Source organism: Epinephelus lanceolatus, chromosome 15 (genome assembly GCF_041903045.1).
Source record: "Epinephelus lanceolatus isolate andai-2023 chromosome 15, ASM4190304v1, whole genome shotgun sequence".
Taxonomy (NCBI): domain Eukaryota; kingdom Metazoa; phylum Chordata; class Actinopteri; order Perciformes; family Serranidae; genus Epinephelus; species Epinephelus lanceolatus.
The window spans coordinates 21,732,295-21,757,681 of record NC_135748.1 but is presented as its reverse complement, the minus strand read 5'-3'; the positions used below and the strand labels follow the sequence as shown (position 1 = coordinate 21,757,681).

Sequence of the window (25,387 nt, the reverse complement as noted above, 5' to 3'; positions counted from 1 at the left end):
ACCAGGATAAAAGGTGCATACCGCCACCTACTGTATCAGAGGGTGTAAGATCACGGCCTGGGAGTCCCGCCCATTGGGCGCAGCCGTCGGTTGGATCATATCCGTTCTTTAGCGTGATTGGCTGCTGAACCAGGAAGCGCGTTTTCTTTGAATGTTTCCGGCGATTTCATTGGTACGTTTCAAGACTTTTAAATTCCAAACGGTTGTCACCCGGTGGAGGCGAGGGGTTTTCAAAATTGCACTAGTCATTTCAGGTCAGCCTGCTGTCGATTATTTGGACGAAAGACTTTGTAACTCCGGCCTGTTGTATCGTGTTTTTTAAGGTAGGTGGCTAATGTAGGATCACAATGTAGTAACATAGTTTATGCTTTGTGCTATCTGTTCATAATTGTGACCCAAGTTTGTGTTTTCTTTCTTTTTACGTTAACTGTGGGTAAGTTAGGTCTAATGTTAGTTCTCAAGTAACTTTAACAGCTAGCTTTGCTAACACAGCTTTGCTGTCAATTTGCTGTGAACGCTAGTTATCCTAAAAGTAGCGTTAACGTTGGACTAACAGGTGTCGAAATTGGTGTTTTTTTTATGACCAATGTCTAGTTAACGTCGTTCATGTAGGTTAACGTTACCGTTAGCTTATCCAACTGAGCAGTTATTTATTTCCAGGCTTGCTGGAAACTTTGACTAGTTAGCTGTCCACGTTGAAATACTTTGCCCTCTAAAGACATGCAGTATTGAACGTTAACGTTGTGTATAGCTAAGAATAACGGATGAATAAAACCGTTGGCGACTTTAGCCCCAAAGCAACACATCATCAAAACATGTGACTCACTGACGATGAGTGCGCACAAAGCTTGCATGCAAGTGTGAATGAATAGCTTGGGATTTAACCTGTTCCTGGCCCTCAGCAGCAGACCACATCACCATGTAATCAAAATGTTATATAATATTTAGGGGCAATGTTTCACAGTTTGTTATAGGTCACAATTGTGTACTTGCTAATCAGATTCACTACATATTTATCAATCATTAAAATCCTCCATAGATCAAAAAGAAGCAAATAAAAACAGTCATTATTAATATAGCCATCCAAATTCACTGGAAGTGTTTCACTGCCTTGAGAGCATGTCACCAATAATGCTTGTTCACAACAGATATTTTGGCATGTGATAGCATGAAAAGCATAGGCCATTAATAATATTACCAATGGCAGCATAACATTAAGTTTGTCCTCTTTCAGGGCCCTTGCATTGTGTACGCTTGCTCACTTGCCATTATTAATGTAACTAGTTACACCTGTGCTTACCTAGATTTAACATGTCAGGGTTGACAGATCAGTCATTAACCTTTGCATTTTGTCTTGTATATGAAACCACTTTAACTTTAGCCAAAGATCCAGTTTTCTGGGCTTTATAGCCTGAACAACACTAGATTTTTCAAAGCAGATGCAGCAGTTATATATCGGATATATTTAGATGTTTTTAAATAGGTAAAGGTGTATTGGCATGTAGTAATTTTGAATTTTATATACTTAACTCGACTATTTACAGTTGAAAAATTAACCTTTTAACGCTCTCTGGTGGGCAAACTATGTAATGACAGCACTGTGTCAACCTCATACATTTTGGCTTTGCTGTATTCCTCTGGTTACCCATTGGCCAGCATGTACACTGATAATGATATACTGATATATTAACAATACACTGATATTGGCTTAGCACACTGTCTAACTTAAACATCATATTCCTTTTCCACCTTTTAGGAAGGAGTGTATTATATTAGTAGAAATTATAGGCATGTCCCACACATAGTTTGACCAGCTTAAGTAAATTAGTGGAGTCACATTTGCCTTGATTCTGCTGTTAACATTGTCATCTGTCTCTGTGCAGATCTTTTTAACACACATCAGTAAACCCTGCAACCAAAAGTCTTATCAACTGGGTGCAGCTTTCAGGTTGACGCCTCCCTCGTGTCGTCAGACCGTTCCAGCCCCATAACTTAACAGTTTGTCCCTCCACTTTGACAGGATGAGTTCGGTTGATGTGAACGATGAGAATCGTGGCGTCTGCCCTGGAGGAAAGCAGAACAGCATAATTAACGACATTTTTGCCCTGGATCAGCCAACTGGGAGACCCTCCATCCTGCGTCAGACAGAGAACCTGCCCAGCAAGACTGTGCCAAAGGGGGTGAAGGTACAGAACAGCTTGCTTTTTTTTTTTTTTTTTTTTTAGATGTTGTGCCCTCCTTCTCATCTCAACTCTTTTCACACACCTTAATGACAGCAGGCTGAAAATTATAGACACTTTTAAGTGTCACCAACCTAAGCTTTTTCCATAGCTATTAGATCTTGACATCTGCCTGTTTATTAGTTTTTTAGTTTTAAATATTTGATTCTTTAACCATAGGAAGTTTGACCTTGATGTTGCCAGACCAAATCACAAACACAGATTCATCTGGTTCCCAGGCAAATTAAGTTTGACCCTCCCCGATGAATTTGCAGCATAGCGCTCGACAATTTTAAGCAGATACTTATACCAATACTTATCGAATTACTTGTGTCTAGGTTTGTTTTCAGACTCCAAGAAGAGACCCTGTGACTAAAAGAATTGTATCTCCCACCAAAACTGCCAAGATGACCAGTGTGGACGAGTGTACAAAAGCAATGGAGTCCTTAAATTTGGATAAAACTAAGTAAGTAACACTTCTCATACTGTAACATGCCTCCCATTAGATAATTGGTCCATTCAAGTAAAATCTGTTTTGTTTTTGTAGTACTTTACCACAAGACATCACTGAGAAGCCTAATGAGCCCAAACAAGGTAATTCATCCAACATTACAGTTATTTTCCTTAAATTTCCCTGAATGCAAAAAAACATGACAATTATCTTCTTGAATTTTCCACAGATGTGTCATCCTATCCAGATGATGACATGCCAATTCAAAGCAAAGGAGGCTATCAGTTGGATTTTGACAACCTTGAAGCAATCAATCCATTTCAGGGCTCTAATAAGATGGTCCTCTCTCCTGCAAGGCCTGCTGTTGAAAACCCTCCTACAGAGTCTGAACCCACAAAGCCAGAGAATATCTTGGAGGAGCCCACCAAAATAGAATCTGCACTAGACGAGACACTTCCATTCACCCCGTCTGTGGAAAACTCACTGGTTGACATGTCCACCAACATCAGCTCCACAGAGAGTAGTGTGGTCACAGTGGTGAAGGTCCCAGAGGTCGAGGAACAAGATTCATGGACTGCCACTCCCAATGAAAAACAACCTGCTGATATGTCTCCAAATGGCGATCAAGACAAAGTGTCAGGCAGTTTTGTGGAAGATGCTCCACTGCCAGCAAAAGGTGCTTACAACTTGGATTTTGACAACCTCGATGCAATCAATCCTTTCCAAACAGGTGGCTCTAAAATTCAGAATTCCCCTGTCGTTGGGAAAAGGGTGCCAGACATTACACCACCTATCGAGGAGACACAGGCAAAGGAAAATAAACCCACAAATGTTGTTGACATACCTGAGGTGCCTGTTCAGCCTGAGATGAAACCCGTAGCTGCAGTGGCTCCAATCTCAGCCAGTGCTGCTGAAACTTCAGCTGCTGAATCCAAGTCCCAGCCAGCTGATGCCCCAACCAAGGAGGGACCAGTCAAACTTGAGTTCAACTTCGATGATGGCAGTGAGGTCAAACGGAAACCGCCACCCAAGAAATTTGGCAAGAGGCCACCTGGTTCAAAACCTAAAGAGGGAAAGCTGCCATGTGACGTCAAACCACCAAAAGCAACTCCAGTGCAGCCTGATGCCAGTGATATCACAGATGTTCCGGTTCCCAAAGGGTCTTACTCAATTGATTTTGACAAGTTTGACGACCCAGACTTCAATCCTTTTGGCACAAAAGCAAACATGAACAACTCTCCAATGAGTAGCAAGAAATCCGGCCCAGTGCTCACGGAAACTTCGATTCCAGAGCAGCCGGACAAGCCTGTGGAAAAGGAAGTTGTGTCATCAGCGTGGTATGTTTACCTTTTTTATCTGAGTGTATCAAGCATTTATTTGCATTCAACACTTCACTTGCCAGCAGCATTTCATTTCACATTACATTTGTATTCTTCTGCCCTCTGTAGTGCTGAAGAGAGTGTCCCAGCTGCAGAACCCAAACCTGCAGTAAGTACTGCAGTGTGGTACAATCCTAATCCATTTTTTCATTTCAAGGAGCAGTATGTGAGATTGAGGGGGATTTAGTGGCATGTAGCAGTGAGGACTGCAGATTGCAAACCATGCGAAACTTTTCCTGGTTAGAATTCCTTCAGTGTTTATTGTTCAGAAGGTTTTTACCGGGTGCTGAATTATCCGCAGAGCTCTCTACCTCTCCAAAACAAACCGACCAGGTGATTAAAACCTGTGATAACACTGAAGAAAGTAGTTTCATGTTAGATGCAGTCTAACAGTGGATGCTGTTTGGCTTGTTGGGGACGGGATGCTAGCCCAGCACCTGCTAATGTGTGCTCACCTTGTGATTAAACACTAAAGATAACACGCTTATTATATTATGTTCCGTTTCTACCAATATATCCCCCAAAATCCCACACACTGGATTTTTAACTTTCCCTCAGTTGCATCTTTTTCACACAAAATGTTTTTTGCTATTGTGGAATGACAGAATGCTGAAGACAAAGCTGCCACTGACAGTGATAAGGGATTACAGCCTGAATCTGTACAACCCGTGGAGAGTCTCCCTGAGCAGAAGTCACAGACAGCCATGCCAGAATTCAATGATGAGTTTGTTCCTGGAACTATCTGTAAGTAAATGTGTTTTGTTGAGTTTCCACAAGGATCTGTGAATGTTTCTGTCCCCTTAACCTGGAGTTTAAAAAAAAATCCCCCCAAAACAAAAAACGTTAAATGTGATCGCAAAAAAGTTGAATCACTTTCCTATTAAATAAACGCTTCATTTTATACAGCAGAAGTGTATTTTCTGTGAGGCAACATGAACTGGAAAGCTCATTCTGACGTTATTCTGTTTCCTTTATTCTAGTCATGGCCAATGACTTTGATGGACAAATCGATTACCTTGAGCAGTTTGGCTCCAGCAGTGTAAGTATGTCATGTACAGTACAGGCCAAAAGTTTGGACACACCTTCTCATTCAATGCGTTTTCTTTATTTTCATGACTATTTACATTGTAGATTCTCACTGAAGGCATCAAAACTATGAATGAACACATGTGGAGTTATGTACTTAACAAAAAAAGGTGAAATAACTGAAAACATGTTTTATATTCTAGTTTCTTCAAAATAGCCACCCTTTGCTCTGATTACTGCTTTGCACACTCTTGGCATTCTCTCCATGAGCTTCAAGAGGTAGTCACCTGAAATGGTTTTCCAACAGTCTTGAAGGAGTTCCCAGAGGTGTTTAGCACTTGTTGGCCCCTTTGCCTTCACTCTGCGGTCCAGCTCACCCCAAACCATCTCGATTGGGTTCAGGTCCGGTGACTGTGGAGGCCAGGTCATCTGCCGCAGCACTCCATCACTCTCCTTCTTGGTCAAATAGCCCTTACACAGCCTGGAGGTGTGTTTGGGGTCATTGTCCTGTTGAAAAATAAATGATCGTCCAACTAAACGCAAACCGGATGGGATGGCATGTCGCTGCAGGATGCTGTGGTAGCCATGCTGGTTCAGTGTGCCTTCAATTTTGAATAAATCCCCAACAGTGTCACCAGCAAAACACTCCCACACTATCACACCTCCTCCTCCATGCTTCACAGTGGGAACCAGGCATGTGGAATCCATCCGTTCACCTTTTCTGCGTCTCACAAAGACACGGCGGTTGGAACCAAAGATCTCAAATTTGGACTCATCAGACCAAAGCACAGATTTCCACTGGTCTAATGTCCATTCCTTGTGTTTCTTGGCCCAAACAAATCTCTTCTGCTTGTTGCCTCTCCTTAGCAGTGGTTTCCTAGCAGCTATTTGACCATGAAGGCCTGATTGGCGCAGTCTCCTCTTAACAGTTGTTCTAGAGATGGGTCTGCTGCTAGAACTCTGTGTGGCATTCATCTGGTCTCTGATCTGAGCTGCTGTTAACTTGCGATTTCTGAGGCTGGTGACTCGGATGAACTTATCCTCAGAAGCAGAGGTGACTCTTGGTCTTCCTTTCCTGGGTCGGTCCTCATGTGTGCCAGTTTCGTTGTAGTGCTTGATGGTTTTTGCGACTCCACTTGGGGACACATTTAAAGTATTTGCAATTTTCCGGACTGACTGACCTTCATTTCTTAAAGTAATGATGGCCACTCGTTTTTCTTTAGTTAGCTGATTGGTTCTTGCCATAATATGAATTTTAACAGTTGTCCAATAGGGCTGTCGGCTGTGTATTAACCTGACTTCTGCACAACACAACTGATGGTCCCAACCCCATTGATAAAGCAAGAAATTCCACTAATTAACCCTGATAAGGCACACCTGTGAAGTGGAAACCATTTCAGGTGACTACCTCTTGAAGCTCATGGAGAGAATGCCAAGAGCGTGCAAAGCAGTAATCAGAGCAAAGGGTGGCTATTTTGAAGAAACTAGAATATAAAACATGTTTTCAGTTATTTCACCTTTTTTTGTTAAGTACATAACTCCACATGTGTTCATTCATAGTTTTGATGCCTTCAGTGAGAATCTACAATGTAAATAGTCATGAAAATAAAGAAAACGCATTGAATGAGAAGGTGTGTCCAAACTTTTGGCCTGTACTGTATGTTAAACAGTGACATTCCTCCGATAGTCAGTGCATGACCTAAATGTATGTAAATGTTGAATTTTTTGACAACAGTTCAAGGAGTCTGCATTGAGGAAACAATCCTTGTACCTCAAATTTGACCCCCTCCTGAGAGAGAGCCCCAAGAAGCCTGCAGGCCCGGCTGCTCAGGCCCCTGCCCCTCGCCCCACTGCCTTTGTGTCACGGTATGACGTACCTCTGTTTCCACTCGCGCTGATTGCTGCTGTCACTGGACGTTAGAGCCGAATTTGTTTCGCTTTTCGGACATCCTGTTCAACATAATGAGGTTTGTCTGAAATGTAACCACCCCGACCACTTCACATGTGAGTTTCTTTTCTCCCCAACTCAGGCTTGAAACTCCACAGATGGCAGCAAAGGCTGCAAATGGACCACAAAAGGATGACTTCAAACTGCTTGATGATGCCACAGCATCAGTAAGTCACTCTGGAAATGCCTCCGTTAACTGTGCCTGCAAACTTTTATTAAGACTAAGTGGAAGTTTTGGAAATGACATTCAGTGAGCCTCCTAACTTGATTTATTTACATTGGAACTGTCATCTAGGCTTCTCCAATCCTCGCGGACCTTGTCCCTCCTTTCCCCCAGCCAGTAAACACAGAAGATGCCATCATTGAAGTGCTGAAGTACAGTCAGAAAGACATGGACGCAGCCATCGCCAGGGTCCAGGCAGAAGTACGTCTTGCTCAATGTTTTCTGACTTGACAAATAACAGCAGTTGAAGTTTTCCATTTGAAGTCACTTTGTTTGAGTCCATGTGAATACAAAACAGCCACACCAGACCTTGTTGATAGCGTGGGTTTTGTGGTTTTCCAAACAATCCCTGGAGCAGTAATCTGGGTTCAACCACAGCAGTGACGGTGCATTCTGGATTAAACACAAGCATCTAATATCAAAGAAATGTGTTTAACAGGCAAATGTCAAAGATTGTTCAGTTTATAGGGTTGTCAGTGTCAGCTGGATTGGTTATTTAGAACTTTCTTGCCTCATTTACTGAGATCAATGCTCCATTTACAAGTGGGGAAATCATTTTGAAACACGAGGACCACTTTAGACACAGTATTCAGGTCAGTAGCAATTGTGAGCATTAGAAATGTCACTGATAGTTTTTAACTCCTCAAAGTCCATTTTTAAAGCTAATTTGTGATGAATCAAGCTCCTAAATATATTTAGTTTTTATAAATGGTCGTTGAGTAGTACACATATGACATTCTAAAGCAAATTCACAGTTTTACATTAAATGAAAATAAAAAGTCGCCCCGATTTAAAACCCTTTCTAGGTTGGAAAATGTCCTTACAATAAACTAAAAGCTTAAATTGGGTATTTTCTCAAACAGGGAAAGGAAACAGAGGAGCAATGGAGTGCAAAGTATAAAAAGTTACTTGACGATGGTCAAGAAATGAGGTAAGCTGTTCTTGGTTTGTTTTCCTTTTGTCATCTAATGCAGTTTTATCAATGTTTCAAGACATTTGACAACCCTTCTTTTGCCCCCACAGGAAAATTATTGCAGAATTTGAGCTCATGATTGCAAAAATGATGGGTAAGTTCATACAAATTGTGACTCTCGCTTGGAATTTCATTTCCCTATATTGCGCTATTATCTTGCGATTTTGGTAGCTTTCTCTTGGATGCATACTGCTTACTGTCTGACACTTTTTCCCAACCCTAGCAGTGCACTATGCCATGTTCAGAAGGTCTCGAACATAGCTAAATAAGAAGAAAATATGGGCAGAGGGCCGTCTCTGAAGATAAATAAACTGCCAAACACTTCTAGTGGGTCCTTAGTGATGATTCTGAGGGATTAATTCTGTACGAGTCTACAGTTTTCCAGGAAAATCCTGCATTGTAAACATGTTCAAGGATTTTCGATGGTGTACTTACAAAAGCTTTTTAATTTTCTTGTATTTAGCTGATCAAGAGAAGGAGAGGGAGGTGGCCCAGACAAAGCTCACTGAGGCTCTGCTAGAGAAGGAGCAAGTGTCCAGTGACCTCAACACCATGGAGAGATCTTTCTCTGACCTTTTCAAGAGACTGGAGAAGTACAAGGATGTGGTTGAGGGCTACAAAAAGGTTAGAAATCATGATCACTTGTCCTGTTATAAACCATGAATACATGACAACAAAAGCAAAAGCCGTGGCAGCTTGATTGATAAATTGTTTTCTGTGCTATTTCCCCCAGAATGAAGAGACTCTGAAAGCTTGTGCTCAGGACTATCTGGTGAGGATCAAAAAGGAGGAGCAGCGTTACCAGACCCTGAAAGCCCACGCTGAGGAGAAAATTGCCCAGTAAGAAACCTTACTCCTCTGTGTTAATTGTGTAAATTGCAAGAGGTACAGTGTCTGACTGGCATGTGTTGTTCATCTGCAGTGCAAATGCAGAGATTGCAGATGTGCGGTCCAAGAACAAATCTGAGGTATCTGCGCTTCAAGCCCAGCTGAAGCGGGAGCAGCTGAAGGTACAGTCACTGGAGAAGAGCCTGGATCAGAAGGTCAGTGAAGATGTAAAGTAGATGATGTGTGTATACAGTGGTCTTGGAAGCAAGATATATGTGTTTTCTTAATTTCCCTTTGTTTTTTTTACACAGGAAAAGGAGGTTGAAGAGCTCACCAAGCTTTGTGATGAACTGATCACCAACGTGCAGAAGGGTTGAGCTCTTTTGTAAATACTGTATATTTTTCTTCTCTTTCTTCTTTGTTGGTGTCCTGATCATTTTCTTGTGCAGTTTGTTGTTCGTCTTTGTTAATGTTCTTCTGGTACTGTAAAAAAGTTAATAAAGATGATTTACAAGTTTTAGTGACTCTCAGTGTTGTCTTTTTAATATTTTGGCATGATTACAAACCACTAGGGGGCAGCATTTGCCTTTAATGGTTTGTATCCTGTCATCTGGGTTTTGGATTACAGTCCTTACTTATGGATATGGAAGTAAATGGCTATTTGAAAGCTAAGAAAAAAAGTTTTGTTCTATGTAGACTTTCTACTTTAAACACACAAAGCTATTCAATGTAGTTGCCCCTCATCTGTCTGGAGCCAAAGCTCATCCCCGTCCTGTAATGCTTACAACAAAACAAGAGCCCACCTGATACAATGCTCCCCTTCTTTCCTGAGCAATCACAGGGTCCTGTCACATCACTCCCAGAGGCAGGACAATGCACTTCCTAAATGGTGAAAGGAAATCCTACCTAGATTGGAGTTGAATGAGGTGGTAGTGCGGACCGGTGAAGGGGGGGATAGAGAGGGTTGAGTCACTTAAATGGGAAAAGATGCTGGTCACTCGGTGTAGTCTTGCAGGGGCCATCACTCATCTAAAAAGGACTGTGTGAGAGACTGCTCTTGTGTCTGTATGGTATCTATTCAGTCATTCATCCCAGCAACTTCTGTCCCTCTGCTGGCTGCCCTCTGTGTCACCCGCAGCAGACACTTCAGCTTGCTCAAAGGAAGAAAGCTGACCTGTCTGTACCCAGCCCGCGTTTTAGGACAGGTAACCGCCACAAAACACCTTGGTTAAAGGAGCACTTCACTCACAAAATGATCATATGTATATCAATTACTCTGTGTTACACTGAATTCAGGAGGAAAAGGTTTTCTTGCATGCCTGCAGTGACTGAAGAATCCAAAAATGGATAAAATTCTTGCTGAATTGGGATAAGGGGGGTCCCTCGTTTAACAGCAGCAAAACTATATCACATGGGTGTGTTTTAATTCTGCTCCATGAAATGCACATGCAGAGTCCAAACTGAAGGGAGCTCAGAGAAGAGCCACTGCTCTTTCACATTGAAAGGGGCCAGTTGAGGCGGTTCGGGCATCTGGTCAGGATGCCCCCTTAGGCGCCTCCTGACAGAGGCTTTCCAGGCACCTGCAACCGGTAGTAGACCCGGAACACACTGGAGGGATTATATGGACTGTTTCAAACATAACTACATAAACATGTTAAATGGGTCCGAGTGTATTTCCTGTTGGGATGTTGGTTAATGCAGGTGCTGACAGGAAGTAAGCAGGGGCCAAAGCAGTTGCCGTAACAACACAATAGCAATGAATTGGTCTGTATTTCATCTGGCCTCGGAGCGAGGTTGCACTTTCTAAGGTATGGCCTGCCCTACTTTCCCTCTGGTTGGCTATTACTTGTTGTCTTCGTTGGTTGGATTGGTTAGGTTCAGGCAAGAGAAGTGAGAGTGGTTAGGTTTAGGGTAAGAATGTCAGTGTAAGTCAATCAGAGGCAGAGTGGGCAGGTGGTTCTCTCACTATCCTAGGAAGCACAAGTTTGCAGCCTGGTAACGTCTCGGGGTCCTCTAGAACAGGACAGCCCAAAGTGGAGCTCGAGGGCCAAAGTTTGCCCACCATAAGACTTGATATGACCTGCCAGATGTTTTTAGTAAAAAAAATAAAATAAAAATAATTAGGTGAGGTAAAATGCTCTTTAAATATGTAGGATCCTCAATTTATTTTTTTCATAATCTGAGCATGGCAGGCAAAGTGACACATTGAGCATTAAGTCCGTTTGGCACAAGTGAGGTGAGAAACAAATGGCCAAACTGCAAACTGCCAAAAGGCATTTCAATTGAGGGAACTTCAGATCCTAGCAACATTTTGCATCTTAACAATACAAAACAATACAACAGGTGTTTTCTTTTGGCCCATGGCCCACCAGTAAGTTTCAGTTTTGGCCCTCCAGGGGAAAAAGTTTGGACACCTCTGCTCTGGGAGGAGCTGGTAAACTTTGTTGGGGAAAGGGACGTCTGGAATACTTTGCTCAACCTGCGAAAATGGATGGATAGTTTTAGTGAAAATGCATGTGTTTGAGAAGTACTGAGGATACAACTGGATAAATAAGACTCTGATTATACTGCATGAGTTGTGTGAGTTTGTAAGCAGATGATTTGATATGGTTTTGCTGTTTACTTAGGTTCATCAAGAATTTTCTCTGTTCACTGTGGAGGCATGTGAGACAAAGTTCAAATTCCAGTTAAAGGTCTAGTGTGTAGGATTGAGTGTCATCTAGTGGTAAATTTTGCAGACTGCAATCAACTGAAACTTCTTCCGTGTGTCAAGCGTGTGGGAGAAATACAGTAGCCAACATGAAAACAAGAAAAAATATGGAAGAGGACCTGCTCCATATATAGATAACAATGGCTCACTCTAAGGAAACAAAAACATTCTTATTTTTGGGTGATTATACACTAATAAAAACACAGATATTAATAATACATGCCATTTCTGCCAATATATCCCCCTAAATCCTACACACTGGTAATTATGTGTGTGAAGAATTCCTTTAACAAGAGCGGACAGCAACCTTTAAAGAACATAAATGTGTTGAACAAATACATTAATCTTCCTGAGGAATGTGACAAATTCATTTCAGGTCATTTAATCAAACTACCAAACCATCAAACTTTAGATGGTTCGGTTTTTGAGCTTTGAACAGAGTACAACATCATACAAGACTGTCAAATATAACCAATTACATACAGAAATACCTAAATATTGGCATGAACTAAATGTGATTAAACTGGGCGACAAAGTACTCAAAATGTACTATACACAACAACAACAGTATATTTTAATAACATTACATAGATATGTAAAACGCCTTACTCTGAAAAATAAACTTTTGATACATTTTTTTAGCAAAATAAATTAAATATTCATGATTCATTTTGATTATAAATGACTACAGCTTCATACACTGTGGTTGGTTATGGTGGCATCCTCTGCTGGTTTATTTCAACATGCTACTAACTGATGATGGGAACCTACAGAAAATAGTTGAAATAATAATGAAGACCAATTCAGTTAACATGGAAACACGATTCGTCCATCCCTTGCAGTCTCAGGCAAGGTTTGCATGCCATAAAAAGGCTGTAAAAACATCTACTTTTTTTTTTTTTTTTTTACCAGAGAGCAACAGTGAGGGATGGAGAAAGGTAATATAAAGGATAGTGGTCAGCATTCCAAACATAATGCATCTTTAACAAACAAAAGGACTACCTGAGTAGGGCACAAAAACCAGCCCCTTTTGTAAATCTCGAGTACGATTTTCATCTTCATTACCAGGCAGAACGGACAGAGCCTCTGCGCTCCAACAGCTGAATACGTGAAAGGGAGAACCTAACCTCCATTTTCAGCTACACCTCAAGTAGGAAAATGCAAAAATCAGCTGGTGAGGAAGACCTTTCAGCTGGCCTGAATAGCTGCGATTCAACTCACACGCAAAAAAAATGTCCTTGTCCTTTTTGTCTTAAGTGCATAACAAGGATTACTGGATTTTAGTGGTGTGAGAATCTGACAGGTAAAAAAATAAGCACCAAATATGGAAGTTTGGATGTGATCACTGGCCACCACTTTTTTCCCATATGCACACTCTCCCAACCATCTCCATTTATAAGAAGAGTCTATAATGCCAGGTGAATGTCGATCAGGAGCTGCTGTTCAGTCCACAACTCTTTGTCCCTCTGAGATACTGGAGCAGTTAGTGGGGGATATTTGGCACTAGAGGCTAACACTGAAAATGAATGTGTTGATGCTGATGTACTTTCCCGTCCACATGGGAGTGAGTGTGCGTGTGAATGTCAGTGTAGATTTTGGGGTAGATTTTAGGGGGGATTGTTGGTCCTCCCTGGGAGAGGAGGAGCTGCTGCTGTGCGAGGTACTCCTCATAGTTCATGGAGTTCATGCAGTCTTTCTCCGGGCTGGAGGAGCTGGAGGACGGAGCCACGCAACCCCTGTCTCGCTCTCGATACGGCAGCCTGTGGGAGCTCTGCAGTACCTGTGCAGCCGCAGCTGGAGTGCTGGGAGGGGGACAGTGCTTTCTGCTCTGGCAGAACCACAGCAGCACTGTGCCAAAGATGAACACTATTCCAGCAGGGATGCCAATGATGACAGGCCAGGGGAGGGAGCTGGAGGCTGGTGAGAACATGGGCGTGATGGGAGGCTTCGTGTCTGCAAGAGAAGAGGGGCCAGAATAAAATCAAAACAGGTTTCAAACTCTTGAATGCTGCCAAGAATTTGTTTACAGCTCAGGTGAAGTGCCTAAGGCCTGAAACAAATGATCGTTTTCACTATCAATTAATCTGTTGATTATTTTCTTTCGGTTCAGCGTTCAGCCATTAAAATGTCTGAACAACATTCCAAAACCCAAAGATGTTTAAATCCTTTCATCTTTGGACGGAGACGGGTTTTCGATCTCATTCTCATCATATACGACCATCTGTTATCACCACCTGTTCCATACTTCGGTCATGTGACGACTGAGGAAGACTGGGTTTTTCCTCATTTGTCTGTTTTGTGCCTCCTTGACTCCTCTCTCCTCCTGCCTGTGACCCAAAGATCAATCTCAGCATGCCGTCTCGAAGGATGTCTCAATTCCTACGGAGGCATCTTGAGGAAAGAGGCGTGAGGATGCACAGGCACCCATGACGTATAAAAGAGACGTGACACACAGCCAACTACGCAGCTGTGCCACACGTCATATTTAATTGACTTTGCTTTAAAATGAAGCACAAATCTCTCATTCTGATAAATGCCTGTTGCCCCAACTCCTCTCTCCTCGTGTCTCTTCCTTGCCTCCTCTGCTCACATCTCAGGTGGGGGGGACAAAGGTATCAGGAGAAGAGGCAAGGAAAGGAATAGAGTGTGTATAAACTGGGAAATGCCACTGAAAGCTATGCAGTGAGCGAGTAGGTGACCTTTGAGTACATTTTTTGGCCAAGTTAAATTAGTTTGATTTAGATTTTATTTTTCGTTAAGAAAAAAATAGCATTTGTTTCCATCAGTCTACACTCAATAACCCAGGTCTACAGAGAGCTCTTTGGCCTGACATGCAGTATGAATTGTGGGACCTTATATACACAGGTGTGCACCTTTCTAAACGACGTCCAATCAATTAAATCTGCCACAGGTGGACTCCAATCAGTTCTACACACATCTCAAGGATGATTTAAGCAAACAGGATGCACCTGACCACAACTTAGAGTGCCAGGGGAGCAAAGGATATGAATACTTATGTCAATGAGAGAATTTAGATTTAGATTTTTTTTTTAAATTTGCAAAAGTATTGTAAGTTTTCACTTCATCAGGATGGGTTATTGAGTGTAGACTGATGGGCAAAAATGGCAATTTTCTCCATTTTAAATTAAATCAACAACATAAAGTGTTCAAAAAGTGAATATTTTCTAAAGCCACTGGGTCTCATTCATGAAACGTGACCAGAACAACTGAGTAAACTGTTTGCAGAAGGAAATTATTTCAGCATTCATCAATATGTTAGTAGCTCCAATCCTTTGTAGGTACTAACAAAATCTGCACCTGCTTCTGACTGCTCGTGGTGCTTGTGTAAATAAGGACTACACATAAATATTGCTTGTCATTATTAGAAATTACAGTTTAATTCATGTTGTTATATTAATACATTTGGCTAAATTAGTTGACATGTGCACCCCGTGCTCCTCTTCTCCTCCTCTGCCCTTTTTTACGCACTGCAGCCCCAAACTGCATGTCATTTTTGTTTAATTTAATTATCACAGACATGACCTGGGAGACGTCAACATTATTTCACATTGAGTTTTGGTTTTAAAAGACTTGTGGATGTAGGAAAGCAATTCAGTGTCTGTCTCCGCTCACACCAGGCAGTTGGCAAACTGGAATCTGCCAGAGAGGTGGAGGGAGACAGTGTGGTTTCACACCAGACTACTTGTTGTTAAACTTAGTGGCGGGTTATTGCCTACATTAGACTGTCTGTATTAAGATGTTTTAATAGTGGTTTGATTTCACAACAGAGACAAAGAATGCTGAGGCTTCGGGCAAACACTACCGTTACCTGGCTGTCCATGACGGCAGGTGCAGAAGACGTGACCTCTGCAGGGCACTTTGATTTGCATGTGGCTGACACAAGGGAAGCAAGCAGTGCACTCATCTGTAGCAGAGAGCTGTGATTGGTAAGAACCTCCTGTGTTCTCGTGTTTTTTTTGTATAAACTTATGCAGATTTTTTGCTTCAAGTTTTATATCAAACCATTTTTCGTTGGAGTTAACGGCACCCGTCAGGCTGACAGGATGTACCTCAACCTCCATATATGGTGCTCACTGGCTATTCATGGGCGGGGATGTACAGTACAGGCCAAAAGTTTGGACACACCTTCTCATTGAATGCGTTTTCTTTATTTTCATGACTATTTACATTGTAGATTCTCACTGAAGGCATCAAAACTATGAATGAACACATGTGGAGTTATGTACTTAACAAAAAAAGGTGAAATAACTGAAAACATGTTTTATATTCTAGTTTCTTCAAAATAGCCACCCTTTGCTCTGATTACTGCTTTGCACACTCTTGGCATTCTCTCCATGAGCTTCAAGAGGTAGTCACCTGAAATGGTTTCCACTTCACAGGTGTGCCTTATCAGGGTTAATTAGTGGAATTTCTTGCTTTATCAATGGGGTTGGGACCATCAGTTGTGTTGTGCAGAAGTCAGGTTAATACACAGCCGACAGCCCTATTGGACAACTGTTAAAATTCATATTATGGCAAGAACCAATCAGCTAACTAAAGAAAAACGAGTGGCCATCATTACTTTAAGAAATGAAGGTCAGTCAGTCCGGAAAATTGCAAAAACTTTAAATGTGTCCCCAAGTGGAGTCGCAAAAACCATCAAGCGCTACAACGAAACTGGCACACATGAGGACAGACCCAGGAAAGGAAGACCAAGAGTCACCTCTGCTTCTGAGGATAAGTTCATCCGAGTCACCAGCCTCAGAAATCGCAAGTTAACAGCAGCTCAGATCAGAGACCAGATGAATGCCACACAGAGTTCTAGCAGCAGACCCATCTTTAGAACAACTGTTAAGAGGAGACTGCGCCAATCAGGCCTTCATGGTCAAATAGCTGCTAGGAAACCACTGCTAAGGAGAGGCAACAAGCAGAAGAGATTTGTTTGGGCCAAGAAACACAAGGAATGGACATTAGACCAGTGGAAATCTGTGCTTTGGTCTGATGAGTCCAAATTTGAGATCTTTGGTTCCAACCGCCGTGTCTTTGTGAGACGCAGAAAAGGTGAACGGATGGATTCCACATGCCTGGTTCCCACTGTGAAGCATGGAGGAGGAGGTGTGATGGTGTGGGGGTGTTTTGCTGGTGACACTGTTGGGGATTTATTCAAAATTGAAGGCACACTGAACCAGCATGGCTACCACAGCATCCTGCAGCGACATGCCATCCCATCCGGTTTGCGTTTAGTTGGACGATCATTTATTTTTCAACAGTACAATGACCCCAAACACACCTCCAGGCTGTGTAAGGGCTATTTGACCAAGAAGGAGAGTGATGGAGTGCTGCGGCAGATGACCTGGCCTCCACAGTCACCGGACCTGAACCCAATCGAGATGGTTTGGGGTGAGCTGGACCGCAGAGTGAAGGCAAAGGGGCCAACAAGTGCTAAACACCTCTGGGAACTCCTTCAAGACTGTTGGAAAACCATTTCAGGTGACTACCTCTTGAAGCTCATGGAGAGAATGCCAAGAGTGTGCAAAGCAGTAATCAGAGCAAAGGGTGGCTATTTTGAAGAAACTAGAATATAAAACATGTTTTCAGTTATTTCACCTTTTTTTGTTAAGTACATAACTCCACATGTGTTCATTCATAGTTTTGATGCCTTCAGTGAGAATCTACAATGTAAATAGTCATGAAAATAAAGAAAACGCATTCAATGAGAAGGTGTGTCCAAACTTTTGGCCTGTACTGTATGCTAATTGCTGACTAGCAGGAGCGCGCTGTCAGTTTATGATTGATTGGCATTCATGAACATACACACGTACCCACAATCAAATCCAAGTTTCTTGCAGGGTTCATGAATCTGGTGTAGGTTTTTATGTGCAGATCTGCTCACAGATTTACTAACATTTCATGAATGAGACCCACTGTATGTAGTCACGCTCTTATTTCACTTTGACAGATTCCTCTGATGTTGCTGTGTTATGTGCGCCAATGCAAATTCCTAAAAATAAACAATCACATAAAATATACAAACTGATATCACAGATCATTTGTTGCTCTGCAGTATATTTGTCAGTGCTACACTACAAACAGACATTCCCCAGTCCTCACCTGGCAGCACAGTGAGGAAGGCGCTGCGGAAGCTGTAGCCCATGGTGTTGGCGCCTAAGCAGATGTACATGCCAGCGTCCTCCTCCTTGGCGCGGGTAATGAGCAGCTTGTTGAGGTAGGAGCCGTCGGGTCGTGACCACACCTCCCCCGTGGGCAGCACCACGAATCGGTGGTCTCCCACCTCGATGGTGGAGTTGTAGCGGCTTTCCTCGTTAGACTCCACACGTTTGAGCCACTGAATGACCGGCTTAACGTCACTCCTCACTTTGCACTGGAACGACGTGGTGCCTCCGTAGTCCACCGTTGTGTTGACCGGGTGAGTGCCAGTCAAAATAGGCTTGGAGTTTGTCCTCTCTGCACAGACACACAGCGAGAAACTGTCAGGACACACACAGACCTTCTTTTGACATGACAGCCCTTCTGCGGATAGAAGAGGTCTTAGTTGTCCATACCGTTATTAGCCTCCGGCTTAGAACTTATAATTGACAGAGAGGGACGAATACCACATGTAACACAAGAAGTATGTGTGATTAGTTTCCTCTCTTTCTTTGCTCCTGGTTCTACAGCACACATTTCTCATGGGGGGGGGGGGGGGGGGGGGGGGGGTTCTGGCAGACAGCTGGGCTTTAATCAGCTCCAGATTGGGTGGAGGGTCTTTGAGTTGAACAGTCTCCCTCTCCCCCTGTGCAAACACCAGGGCACAAGCCCTCAGTCTCAGGCCTGCTTCCTCAATGTGCTTCTCATATACATGATTACACAAGCACATTCATCCATGCAGCAAGGATATGAATACGACCTGCTGATCGCAATCAGACGTCAGGAGTAGGTAGATCAGAGAGAAGATTTTTTTTAAAGGTTACAGTTCTTCCTCGGGCAAAATCAGACCCACAATTACAAACATTACACTATTTTAATTTCCCGCAGCAATGTATAAAAGATCACAAAAATGATCCACACAAACCGCAGCAATCATTTCAATTAATCACCTCATGTTTTAGCATTAATATTTCCAGGTGAATATGTTTGGTATGTGTACAACTCAGCCTCTCTGTGGGATACTCACGTATGACCTCAACTTTATACGTGGCATTGATTTCCCCAGCCCGATTAGAGACCCTGCAGGTGTATCTGCCGCTGTGCTCCGGCGTAAGGTTCTTCAGACTTAGAGTCCACTTTTTCTGACGTCCCTCGCCGACCTCCTGCTCCGTCAGTGGTCTGTCGTCCTTTAGCCATACAATGTCCGGTCGAGGATTTCCACTGGCTGTGCATTTGAGCCGCACTGAGCTGCCAACAGGGCGAGCTATCACCCGTTTTCTCATCTTAGCAGGCTGGGTGAAGCGGGGACGTACTTTATGGGACAGAAGAAAAAAACATTTAGTTACTTCACATGTCAGCAGACACGTGTCTTAAGCTGATGGAGGAAAAATACATCCAAATATCTGAAAGCACAGCAGCATGGTTTGCAAAATTTTTCAATGTGATTTGCAGTAAATAGGATGAACCACTGGTATGGTCTGGTTAGTTAACCACAGCACCATTAATTGCATTCCAACAGAGCTCTTACCAAGCTTTTCTGACAAGCCATCAGTGCCCAGCTCAGACTCTGCTCCATCAGCCGCCGCGGGTCCAGCTTTATCAGACCCTGAGTCATCTGTTCACACAGCAGGACAACAGTTAGTCAACAGATGAGCGCTTAACGAAAAAGCCAGGTGTTCTTTTGCGGTTAAGATAAAGGAAATCTTACAGCACATAATTGTGTGTATGTATTACGCATGATACTAATCAGTCATAAATCATCAACCACATGCTTTTTACATCACTGTAAATGCATTTTTCTGTTTGTATGGCAATATTACGGGAATACTTTACCTCACAAATGATCATTTGTGTATCAGTTACTCACCCTGTGTTACATTCAACTCAGTTTTCAATCCAAGTTTTTTTCCAGCATGCCTCCGGGGAGCGAAACATCCAAAAACAGAGAATTCTTGATGAATGGAAGTAAAGGGGGTCGTGATTAACAACAGTAAAACTGTATCAAAACATCCATCCACAATGAACTCTCACACAACTCGTGCAGTATAATCCAAGTCTCATTTATCCAGTCACATGCTCAGTGCTGCCTAAACATATGCATTTTTGCTAAAACCTTACTATTAAAAACAATCCACATAAACAGCCTCACGCATAGACGAGTAGAGTGCCTTCACTGTTTACACAGAAGTGTTTAAAATATAAAGGTTTTAGCGAAAATGCATGTGTTTGGGAAGTCTTGAATGGTAAGCTTAGTACAAATGGATAAATGAGACTTGGATTATACTGTCTTGGATCTCTCTGACTGTCTGAGGTGTGTGAGAGTTTGTAAATGGATGTTTTGATATCATTTTGCTGTTTTTGGATTCTTTGTTCACCGTGGAGGCATGCGTGAAAAAACTGCTTTCTTCTCAAATTAACACGGGTGAGTAATTGATACACAAACAATCATCAATATTCCTTTAAGGCAGTGTACACTATGGTATTGTAGGTATAAACCCTGCATTCCTTTTCCATCAGAATTCCGTTCTTAATTTTTCACAGTGTCACCGTCACAGTGTCACCGTCACAGCTCTAATGGCAGCGACCCAACACCAGACAGGCCCAGCAAAGCGTTCTTGGCTCTATTTGAGTAGATTTAGCATTTATAGATAGGCTCCTCTGAGCGGGGTACATGCTCAGGTCAAACTCTGTAGCATTTGGAAGTAATATGATCAGTTTTCATAAGCCCGGTTCCAGGAGACAGCTGTGGAGTTTATGTCATTGGCTGACATCATGCAGCCGAGCTAAGACAGGGCTTAGAGAAAATATAATGAGTGAAACCTAATCGACGGTTTGTGGTGCGTATCGACTTTTCGAGTTAAGCATTGATGAATTAACGGAGCAGATCGGATTCCTTGCCAGTATCTGCCACTCGGTGCGGGAAGAGACATTAAGCAGATGATTATTGAAGAAGTGCTGCTGTTAAGTGATTTAATATGGTGCTGCTGAGCTGTTACTTCACATTAGATATTGGTGGTCTGTGTCTTCTTAGCATTGTACAAACTTACCAATCATAAGTCAAGGGAAATATAGACACAATATTACAGGTAAACTGTGTTTAAATAAAAAAACAAAATGGAAAAACTACCAGCCAGTCCTGTACCTTTTGCACCTTTTTCTGATTTTAATTCAGCCTCAAGTTGGATTTTTAAGATGCAGTTTGGCACACTTGATTCCCTCTCAGGGTTTGATTGGGTCAGGTAAAGAGGCCAGATGTGACTTCTAACCCCCTCGTTCTGCCTCCCTCCGAGTCCCCCCGAAACCCTCACCGCTCTCTAGGGTTCTCTGGGTACAAACCCTCCTTTGTTTGTCCCCTGCAGCACCAAGCCCAGCCATGATGTCATGGCTATTTGAAGGGGTTTAACTGGCCAACTATAATAACCCATTCCTTTAAAAAACAGCCTCCACTGGAAGAAATATTTCTCTGTTGCTCACTTGGGCTCTCCACATTCCTCCCGGTTCCTGAACCTCCCAATCCAAACAGAACACGGTCCCACACTGCCGGGGTTTTCTTTTTGACTTTTTTTTTTTCCTGAATCTATTTCCTCTCTACTTTTAGGCGATTCTGGGGAACAATGGTGCCCTTTATATGTCTGTGCTGTTAAAGCTATCCCTTGCCACTATTGTCTTTACACAACATTGGCTCACTAGATGGCAGACGGGGCGAGGTAGACATCTCATGGCTGCCATATGATTGTTATTTTTGGAAGATTGAAAAATGAAATAATCAATAAATGAGGAGCAACTGAGAGGCCTCTAAATACATGAGAGGGCCTCTTGTGTGTACTGGAGAGTCGGTAAAAGCTGCAAGTTATTATGGAATCAGTGATCAAACAAAAATCCTTATAGTTTATGTACTGCATGAAATCAAAGGTTCTTTATGCAAACGGAAATTCAATCACAAAAGTCATGATTCAAGTGCATGCTTACGCAAGTGAAAGGTATCAAATTGTTTAAATGCAATCAGCCTCCTTCCACACAACTTAAATCCATTCATGGTCTCGCTGCAGTGTTTAGGGTCTGACGCCATCCCCTCCCACTTCATTCACAAATCCAGCCACAGGAAACAGGTCACTACACACTCTCCCTGCTGGCCTCCTGTGCCAGCTGAATCACAGGAAAAGGCCTGATGATTTGAGGTCACAATGAGCTCCAGATGTTATTAGGGACATTGTAATGTCCAGGGAAAGTTATGCGCAGTGGCCTTGCATCACACTCTGGAAATCTCCAAACAGCTACCACATGTGATCAGTCACACACACGGGGCAGTTTATCCAACAGTTGACCTGACAACGTCTCCAGAGAGGAGCGGAATGAAAAATGTGCTGCGAGAGCCAAAATCTCCATGTAGAAACAACGAGCCCCGCCAGCCCTGCATTAGCCCTGTAATATATTATCTGTGCAGACATAAACATTAAAATACAATCCTGTAAATGTTAATATGACAATCCCATGTTAATGCGAATATGAAGCCTGCTGCAGACTGAGCAGCTGAGGACGGAGGGGTTGCTGCATGCATCGCTTTGTCCTGGTGGGGGCTCTGGGAAGTGATGGGCCCAGTTGTCAAGAGACCACCCCAAACAGGGCCCAAACAGCCAGCTGGAGGGATTGAGGAGGCGCCATGTTGCACTGACTGACCAGATTCTTGGGATAGCTCAGGGGAGGACAGGCTGTCCGCTGGCAGATGGGAGGAGGGATATCTCTACAGCCGAAGTGGAACCCCCCTTCTCCTTACATCACCCTGCAAAACCCCTCACTCTTTCACTTCCAATCTCACTCCATGTCTTTGCTGTCTCTTCATCTTACCGTCTTTCTTCTGCTTGGCTTCTCAACTGGTTCCCAGGCGATGTTTAAAAAGTTACGCTCTCCACGTTGGGCCTGAACTTGAACCGCTGCCAGGATTTTCGCCGACCCTTCTCCTCTGACCGGCACTATAACCGACTGCAGTTGCCTCTCTCACTTTTTCACTGTGATCCACTAAAAATAATAAACTGATATGATGGATACTGTATGCGGAGCTATGCTGGGAGTTACACCTCATTTACAGTATTTCAAATAAATAATCTCTCTCTGATCTTTTGAAGCAACATAATAGGCCTCCCAGCAGGTCACTACAGTTAACTGCAGGCAACTAAATGCGAATGACTAACAATTAGGTGATTCAACGTTAATGGAAAGTGTTGCTCATGATAACTGCAGACTATTTGGCTGTATTAAGCTGACTTCAATCCTGGAAGTATTTTGACAATGAGGCCCCCTAATCTTTGTGGCAAAAGGCACCCAGAATGCAATGCAGCTCTGATGGAACAATTATCTGTAAAAACAAACGCTGTGGTGGTGGCCTGCCAGTGCCTAATGGGATGATGGACAAGAGAGCAGAAAGAGGGGAGGGGGGTTGTTCTTGTGTCTAGAGTCGGTTTGTCACGCACTCACCAGCACCAGAGGACAACTAGGAAATGGAACAAACCAAATCAGGATTAAGAGTCCGGCCAGAAAGTCTCTAGGTAACTCCATAAAGGGCAAAAACACTGATAAAAATCTCATGGAAATATGCTTCCAAGAAAGACTTATGATTAAACTTCCAGTGGTATTTCTTCCACATGTAATCACTGAGTGGGAGCAGCGCATGCTGTCAGGTTGAAGTGATCTCCCAGCAATCCTTGCCAGCTTCATCACATCAGTCTCAAACTGTCTCTACTGAAGTCTTCATTCTCACTCAGTCACACCGCAGCAGAAGCCAAACCAGACAAATTATCTGTCACATTAACACACCGCAGGGAAAATTGTTATCTATCACCAAGATTAATTGGCTGATTGCGTGTGTCTCCCGTATGTGTGTGTGTGAGCGTAGGTGGCTTTAATTTATCAAAATCATTATCAGATATCTTCCAGCTTTAAATCATTACATCCAAAAGCAAATTCCATGTGCATGTACAGTATTATTATTTTAAACTAGAATTACCGCCTTGTGGTTGTATGCCTCCGCGCATTAGTCAAGTTGCACTTAGAGTTTAAATCCATGTCTGTGAAAACATGGACACTTCACACATATCTTCAGCCCGGCAGTACAAAATATCTATGCAGTCCAGACAGTTTCAAGGTGGACATCCAAGATTAGTGTAACCAATTCAGTATCTGACCAAATGTAACCTCTTCCTGAGTTATGACGTTGAAAAATGACCAGAAAAGTGTTTTTGCAAAACATTAAAATGTCATAATTAGAGTATAAATTCTTGAGTTTTGGCCTAAAACATGTTTGTGAGGTCACAGTGACCTTTGACCACCAAAATCTAATCAGTTCATCCTTGAGTCCAAATGAACAGTTCCCTCAAGACATTCTTGAGATATGTTCAGAAGAATGCGACGAATGGACAGCCCGACAACATAATTCCTCAGGCCACAGCTATCGCCGGCGCAGAGGCATAAAAATAAGCTGTCTCATATGTTTGCATAGCTCAGTGGTCGGGGAAACTTTTGCAGACCCTTTTTCCCTTATTTGTATTTGCTTGTGTTGATGCAAGCTCTTCTCAGCTTACAAAGACCTCTCACAATGTCACAGTGGAAGACTTGTTTTTATTCCTCCGGTTTATAAATTACAATCATTAGACAGAGAGTCTTGGCACTTTTCTCGGAACCATTTTTTTCAGAATCTTTCCAGCTGACCCTTTCTTAGGTATTATTCAGTCTCTATTAAAGTTGAGTCAAAGGCAAATAACCTATTTGGATGCAGCATTTTTTTCATTTTCAGTTACAGGTCAACAGAAGTACAGCAGAAATAAGGTCTCCATTTCTGAGCAGGCCTAACTGTTGCTTAATCAATGGGACTCCCTAAAAACTTGGTATCTCACCTGGATGGGCGTGGTTTTGTAGGACATGGCAGCAGGGCTTTATTTTGCATGACATAGCAAATCCATTATCATTTTAGTTTGATGAAAATTAGAAGTTGGAACAAGTGGCAAAGTATGGGCTACTTTTACTTCTAAAGCTCAGAGAATTAGGCAGATTAGACCGAATAATGAACGAAATATAAGATCAATTTATTTCAATTTGAAAATTTATCAGCAGTCACATAAAAGTCATTTGAAAATCTGCAGGGAAGTCTAGTGGCAGTTGCAGCCGTGCCAGCAGTTTAAGGAGCAAAAATCGACAGTAAGTATTTCTTTGTAAATCAATGATAAAAACAAAAATCCCTTTTTGTTATAACTAGCAGTGAGGTCTCCTGTGGGTTTAATTTTGCAATTAAGGCAAGGGTAAGGTTAATAAATGAGGTTGGTTAGCTGCACTAAATAGTGGGAGAAGACTGCAGGAATGAGAGGCAAACCATTTAAAAAAATCAAGATTTCTCCCTAAATTAAGTGCTGGTTGGTAGATCAGATACATGTTGAATTTTACTCTGGCTCATGTTCACGCCACAACTCCACCAGTTTCTCCTCTTTTTCCATAG

The 25,387-nt window shown here is 42.6% G+C and overlaps 2 protein-coding genes across 2 annotated transcripts in view; one reads left to right on the top strand and one right to left on the bottom strand.

Moving 5' to 3' along the window:
• The first annotated feature begins 193 nt into the window (after positions 1-193).
• Positions 194-9,565, top strand: tacc3 (transforming, acidic coiled-coil containing protein 3). The gene is made up of 17 exons (XM_033641951.2): positions 194-323; positions 2,021-2,186; positions 2,558-2,685; positions 2,767-2,813; positions 2,900-4,007; positions 4,119-4,158; positions 4,655-4,793; positions 5,030-5,088; positions 6,811-6,941; positions 7,106-7,190; positions 7,319-7,447; positions 8,110-8,177; positions 8,270-8,313; positions 8,683-8,843; positions 8,953-9,059; positions 9,142-9,262; positions 9,359-9,565. The coding sequence occupies exons 2-17, from the start codon at positions 2,022-2,024 to the stop codon at positions 9,422-9,424; spliced, it is 2,598 nt and encodes an 865-aa protein (XP_033497842.1). The 5' UTR covers positions 194-323; position 2,021; the 3' UTR covers positions 9,425-9,565.
• A 2,558-nt stretch (positions 9,566-12,123) lies between these two features.
• Positions 12,124-25,387, bottom strand: part of LOC117266619 (fibroblast growth factor receptor-like 1) — a 41,227-nt gene continuing 27,963 nt past the window's right edge. Inside the window, exons 4-7 of the mRNA XM_033641887.2 lie at positions 19,433-19,519; positions 18,932-19,216; positions 17,869-18,222; positions 12,124-13,710 (exon numbers count right to left, since the gene is read on the bottom strand). Coding sequence (XP_033497778.1) covers positions 13,268-13,710; positions 17,869-18,222; positions 18,932-19,216; positions 19,433-19,519 — 1,169 coding nt within the window. The 3' untranslated portion in view covers positions 12,124-13,267. The remainder of the gene's footprint in view (positions 13,711-17,868; positions 18,223-18,931; positions 19,217-19,432; positions 19,520-25,387) is intronic.